Source organism: Fonticula alba, assembly GCF_000388065.1.
Source record: "Fonticula alba strain ATCC 38817 unplaced genomic scaffold supercont2.4, whole genome shotgun sequence".
Taxonomy (NCBI): Eukaryota; order Rotosphaerida; family Fonticulaceae; genus Fonticula; species Fonticula alba.
Window position 1 is genome coordinate 2788656 of NW_009242974.1, and position 6154 is coordinate 2794809.

The 6154-nt window shown below is 65.6% G+C and overlaps 3 protein-coding genes across 3 annotated transcripts; 2 read left to right on the plus strand and 1 right to left on the minus strand.

Moving 5' to 3' along the window:
* On the plus strand, positions 1–3678 carry H696_03162 (hypothetical protein). The gene is made up of 5 exons (XM_009497052.1): positions 1–738; positions 858–924; positions 1141–1189; positions 1299–2409; positions 2623–3678. Exons 1-5 carry the CDS (start codon positions 145–147, stop codon positions 3583–3585), a joined length of 2784 nt encoding a protein of 927 aa, XP_009495327.1. The 5' UTR covers positions 1–144; the 3' UTR covers positions 3586–3678.
* A 14-nt stretch (positions 3679–3692) lies between these two features.
* Positions 3693–4823, plus strand: H696_03163 (hypothetical protein). The gene is made up of 3 exons (XM_009497053.1): positions 3693–3850; positions 4228–4413; positions 4602–4823. Exons 1-3 carry the CDS (start codon positions 3719–3721, stop codon positions 4620–4622), a joined length of 339 nt encoding a protein of 112 aa, XP_009495328.1. The 5' UTR covers positions 3693–3718; the 3' UTR covers positions 4623–4823.
* A 148-nt stretch (positions 4824–4971) lies between these two features.
* On the minus strand, positions 4972–5831 carry H696_03164 (hypothetical protein). The gene is made up of 4 exons (XM_009497054.1): positions 5592–5831; positions 5385–5484; positions 5144–5273; positions 4972–5046 (listed from the first exon to the last, which is right to left on the minus strand). Exons 1-4 carry the CDS (start codon positions 5782–5784, stop codon positions 5008–5010), a joined length of 462 nt encoding a protein of 153 aa, XP_009495329.1. The 5' UTR covers positions 5785–5831; the 3' UTR covers positions 4972–5007.
* Between the last annotated feature and the right edge of the window lie 323 nt (positions 5832–6154).

A 6154-nucleotide genomic window follows, 5' to 3' on the forward strand; every position in this document is an offset into this window, starting at 1 on the left:
GCCTCTTTCCCCCCCTCTTCGCCACGTGCGCCTGTGCGCGCTCCCCAGGCGCCGGCACACTCCCCTCGCCTTTCACGTGTCGCCCCCCCTCCTCCCCTTGCCCTCTTTCTCCCCCGATCCACACGTAGGCCGACCCCTCCGGCCATGGGTGACGGCTTTGTCGCTCCGCTGACCGGGCTCTTCCCGATGGAGCACAGTTTCGGGCCCTTCTCCAGTGCATTGAGCGCACGGCGTCGCCCCCCGGCGGGTGACCTGCCCGCGGGTCAGATCGGGTCGCCTTCCGGAGCCGCCTCGGCGGCGACCGTGCCGGCACCCTCGGCGGAGGCCCCGCTGCCTGAGGCACCGGAGACCCCAGTGCGTCGGCCACCCGGCGGCGCCGCTGCACCGACCGTAACCCCCGGCAGTGCGGGCGGATTGTTCCTCTCGCCCGCCGCATTGGCCGCCCTGTCGCAAGATCTGCCCCATGTGGGATCTTCGCTGGCAGCCCGGGGGACAGCTGGCTCCGGTCGAGCCGCCGGCGATTTGGATGGGCTTCTGCTTGGATCCGAGATGGCCGGCCTATCGACCATCGAGGAGCAGGCGGCGATTGTGGCCGGGCTGCGGAAGGAAAACTTCGACCTGAAGCTGCAAATATACCAGCTGGAGCTGCGCATGAGCCGCTTGGATGCAAATGGCGCGCCGACTGCCATGGCCACCGAGCAGGGGGGTCCTACGAGCGAACAGGTGTCCCTGCTATCGGTGTGTCTTGCCTCGCCTGCTTGTGTATCATGCATCTGGCACTGCGTGTTTTTCGTTGCTCCTGTCCCTGCTTGGCACTTATCCGTGAGAACCGTCTCTTCCGTCCCCCCCTCCTGAAGGAGCAACTTGCCGCGGCCGAATCCCAGGTCCAGGAATATGCCGAGAAGTATGACTCAATTAGTCACGGTGCGTGGCGTGTTGCCCTCGTTCCCCCCCCTCCTCCCCTCTCTTCCTTCCTTCTTCTCTCTCTCTCTCTCCCTCGGAAATCAGCGCCCTTCCTTGTGTCCATGCTCAGGGCCTTCCTTCTGTTGCCCCTCGCGATGGGTGTCCACCGCGTCTTGCACATACTCACATGCAGCCCCTCGGCCCTGTTTTGGCCTCTCCCCTCCCTTCGGCCCACAGAAATGGCCGAGCTCCGTTCGCAACTCGCCGAGAGCGAGAGCACCAACAAGTACCTTTGCCCCGTTTGCCTGCCGGCTCCCTCCGCGAAACTGCCCCTCGCCCCTCTTCCACTTTTGGCGCTCCGCTCACACCTGCTGACCTTCGCTGCTTCCTTTGAGCTCCCTCAATGCGGACCTTGCCCGTGCCCAAGCCCAAGTGGAGGCCCTCCAGCGGCGAATTTCCACGCACGATGAGCAGGTCTCCCGGCTGTCGGGGCAGGTGGACCGGGAGCAGGCTCTGCAGAGGGATTTATTGGCCCAGCTTGATCGCCGAACTGCGGCCGATGGACATCTGTCCTCGGAGCAGCTGGCCCAGGCCGAGGCCCGGGCCCTGGCGGCCGAGCGCCGGGCGCTGGATGCCCTGAGCCAGCGCGACGAGGCGCAGCGGCAAATGGCTCGTCTTCAGGCGGAGGCCAAAGCGCAGACCGATTCGGTCGGCGTGGCACGGGCTCGGCTGGCAGACATGACGGCGTCCTTTGAGCGGGAGCTGGCGGCGGCTTTTGAGCGGGGCCGAGCCACCGCGGCCCCGGCGGCCAGTCTGCTGCACCAGGTGGACGACGAAATGCGCCGGGCCGAGGCGGTGATTGGCCGCGCGTCCGGCAGCATGGCTGGGTCAGCGGGTCCGGCGATGGGTCCTCCTGCGGCGCCTGGCGATGTCCAACTGGCCCGGGAGATGGCGCCGCTCTTGCAGGAAGCCATCACCTCGCTGCTGGTGGGCATGCGCGAGGAGGCGCTCCTGGCGGCCGGTGGGGACGCCGGGCCCCGCGGCCGGGCCGCCCTTGAGGATGCCCTCGGTGACTTGGAGGAAACCATCCGCCAGTCGCTCCCGACGGACCTCGGGTCACTGCAGGGGCTACTGGCACGGCTGCTTCGGGAGTCTCCATCGGCGGGTGGGGCCGGCGCCCGTGAGGCACGGCATTTGCGAGCCCTCCGGCGGACGGCCGAGCGTCTGGCCGACACCGAGAGCCGGCTGCTGGACGCCGAGGAGGCTCTGATGCAGCTTCTCCGACAGGGCACCGACCAGCAACAGTGGTATGCGCGCCTGTGTGTGGCGAATGGCAAGATTTTGTCGGCCGAGAGTGCAGCCGCGCAATTGGAAGCCCGCCTGCTTCAGGCCACCACGCGGGCCGAGACGGCCGAAGCCTCGGCCCAGGACCTCCGCCACACGGTGGGGCAATTGGAGCGGCGCCTGGCAGCGGCCCTGGAGCGTCGGGCTCCCCCGCCGGCGAAGGTACTTTTGACAGGGGGCTTGGGTGTCCTGCTTTTGCTGTGGGCCTTTTCCGAGCGTCCTTTTGTGTGTCGGCCTCAGCATGGCCTGCCTGCTTGCCACCTCTCTCTCTCTCTCTCTCTGCCCCCTCCGCATGTACCTTGGCCTCGTCGCTCACTCTTCCCCTCGTCGCCATCCATCTGCCCCCTCTTTCGCCCTCTGTCCCGCTCTCCTCAGCCACTGATGGACCAGTTGCTGGCCGGTGAGGAGTCCGATTCGGAGGTCGATGCCCTGTCCGGCCCGGCGATGGAGCTGCTGCTTGCCGAAAACCGGGCCCTCATCTTCCGCCTGGGCCAGCGAGAGAAACTCCTCAATGAGGCTCTCGACCGGTTGGAGCTTTTAAGCCATGTCCCCCAGGCGGTCCTTCGGCAGTATGCCGGGTCCTCGCGGGGGAGCAAGATGCCCGGTTCGGGCGCCGAGAGTGGCCCAGCCCCCCTGGGCCCGGCCGGGTCGATTCCCTTGGCTGCCGTCCCGGCGGAACCCCCGGCCAGCGCCCCGGCAGCCGGGGCCACTACCTCGCCCTTTGTGCAACTGGCCCGGGAGCTGCTACCCACCGATGGCAGGGGGCCCGGCGAGTCGGCGTCATCGACAGCATCAACAGCCGGGCCAAGTCCAAGCCCGAGCGGCGAAACGAAGCCCGCGGCCACCGAGGCCACCGACCGGGCACGTCGAGAGAAGGCCGTCCTGGCTGGGCTCGAGAAGCTTCGGGCCGCGCTCGAGGTTGAGCGCAGTCTGATGGAGGGGCTTCTGCCCCGGGCGGCGGCGGCACCGCCACCGCCGCCGGAGCAGATTGCCTTCTCCCCTCAGCCGACGAAGCAAGCCTTCCACTCCGCCGGCACGGAGCACCAATACCAGCCCCATCACTACCAGCGTCAGGATTATCATCATCATCATCATCATCCTCAGCAGCAGCAGCAGCAGCTCAATTCCAGTGTCGGGCCCTATGCAGCCGCCCCGGCCTTCGGGCCGACTGGGCCACCACCGGCACTTTCCTCGGGCGGTGCCCACGCGCACCAAGCGCCCGGACACGGGCCACCATTCTCTCACCTCCCACAGCAGTTGCCCTACCAGCCGCAGGCATACCATGCGCAGCAGCCCTTCGTCGCCGGGTCGGCGAGAGGCCAATACCATCCCCACTGAGGGAGGGCCTGTATGGCGCCTTCCCCACAATACACCAAATGCCAACGGTGGTACTTCCGTCGTCAATTGCCTGAGTGCCCATTCACAATGTCCCCGTGACATGGAATGCTGTTCTCTCGGAGAAGGTGCCCCTATGAGACTGACCGTCGCGAGTGCCGCTGCGCTCGGCCCGGCGCCGCCGGCAACAACCCCCCTGTTTGTGTGTGTGTGTGCATTTCGTCCACACCTCTCCCTCCTCTTTCCTCCTTTCTCCCTCTTCATCATGGTTAGTCTTCCCCTTTGCGCTCGTTCTCGTTCTGCCCCCCGCTCCCCACCTCTTTCTCTTTCTCTCTCTCTCTCTCTCCCCCCTCGGCCTCGAGGGTGATTGTTTCCTCTCGCTCGTTTCGCCTTCATCTGTCCCCTTTCCTCCTTTTGTGCTGCCTGTGACTGCCTCTTTGTGTCGTCCTGTGCTGTGTGTGTGTCTGTCTGTCTGTCTGCAGCTTTGGCTCTCCGCTTTGAGCCCCTCTCCTCTCCACCTTCTCCCCTGCTTTTTTCTGCTCCCTCCCCCTTGGCATGGACTGGTCCTCCTTGTTGCCTTTGCTCCCGGCCTTGCCCCGAGCTCGTCTCTGACTCCCTCTCCCGCCGAATGTCTCCTCTCCCCAGGGTGCCGGCTCTCAGTTCCCCTACCCCAAGTGGGTCTGGTCGCCGTCTGGTGGCTGGTGGACCCATCAGCCGCACTGGGTGCGCAACACCGCCATCGTCTATGGTCTGGCAGCGGTCTTCATCATCTACCCCTGCTACCGCTTCTCCAAGAACAACGAGGTTCGCTACAACCAGCGCGAGCTGCCGGTGCGTGTGCTCTCCTCCAACATCTCTGCCTCTCTCTCCTCTGCCCCCCTTTCCCGCCTTTTGTCCTCGAGTATTCCCGCACACCTTTTGCCTTTGGGTTCTGCAATCCACTGACTCCGGCCCTGGCCTATTCACCTCCCTCCCCACACTTGGCCTTCCCCCCGTCCCCATCGGCTTTCGGTCTACAGAAGCCCTACGTTGTCGAGTAGACACACCCTTCTTGATCGGTGTGCGGCCCACTCCTTCGGTGCACTGACAAGCGCCCCGTGTGTGGCGGGTCCCAGTGTGAGGCCCCTTGCCGATGGCATGTGCGCACCCTCTCCCTCCCCCCCCCCCTCTCTCTTCATATACACATATACGCGCGACATCTCCACTTCGCGAGAGCATAATACACCCCTTTTGGCTCCGGGGTCCTCAGCTTGCTTGTGCATGGGCGCGCGCTTCTGCGCATGCCAATCCCCTCTCTCTTGCCCATCTCCCCGCCCCTCCTCCGACTCCGCTCCCGTGAGGGAGGGAGGAGGGGGATCAGGCGTGCAGCTGGCCCAGGGGAGGGGGGGGTGGATTTCAATTATTGTATTGGGGTTCTCTCTACCTTCAGGGCGGTGTCAGCAGAGTGGGGTCGTGGCGCATGAGCTGCGATTGGAAGGTCGAGGGAGGTGGCGCGGGGGTCAGTCAGTGATCCGTGGTGGGGGATGTCGGCTAAGAGGAGCAAGGGGGCCGGGAGACACACCTTCCAGGAGTAGAGCCAGTAATGGTACTGCAGGCCATGTGTGGCCTGAACGATGTCCGTCGAATGGACCAGCTGGTAGCGGAAGGTTGGGCACTGGAGGAGCTCCAAGAAGTAGAGGGCATGGGGGTAGCTGTGGGAGGCCGGTCAGGGAGGAGCCTCGGTCGCAGGGAGGGACGGAGCGAAGAGGGGGGGGGGGGGGAGCAGGGATGCATCAGGACGGGGATGCCGGCCCCGAACGTACGAAATATACTTGGCATATTGCGGCTGCTTCCAGTACATCAGGTACCGGAGATACCGAACAAAGGCCGGGTCGGTGAGGCAGCGCCGGTCATGGGCCAGAACTTGAAGCGCGAGCGGGGCCGATGGTGTTGGTTAGAGTCCAAGCGAGGCGGGGAGGGAGAGGGGGAAAGGTCGAAGCAACAGGGAGAAGGTGCCCAGGGGTATGTACAGATGAGATACTGCGGATTGGCCAGGCACTGGACAAACTCCAGCTCCACCTGGAAACGCCGGGTTTCTGGGCAGAGGGCCGGCACCTCGACGTCGGTGGGCCCGCCCCCGGGCTCCGGGCCCCCGGCACCTGAAGGTGGGCCTTCCGATAGGGTAGTGTCCGAGGAGGGGGTCTGCGCAATGGCGGCCTGCATAGCGAGGAGGGCAGTGCAGCAGGGAGGAGAAACTGGCGGAGGAGGAAGAAGGGGGAGGGGGGGGGGGGGGGGGGAACGGCCTGGCAAGGGAATTGTCATCTCCCGCAGGGTGATGGCTGATCGAGGGGCAGAGCTGCCGAGTCGGGGTGGGGGGGGGAGGACCTGCCGCGAGTGCGGCGTCCGCCTCGTCCTCCTGCTCCCTTGATGGGCTTGGCCTGGCTGGTGGGATTTGCGCGGCTGCCGGGAACGATTCGAGACGAAGGACAATCCAGCACCTGACCAGTCGTGCCAGATGACCACTCCCCTGGAGTCACGTGTAGTCGACATTTCTGACTGGATTGCGATCTTGCTCGCACGGTCGCCCCCCCCC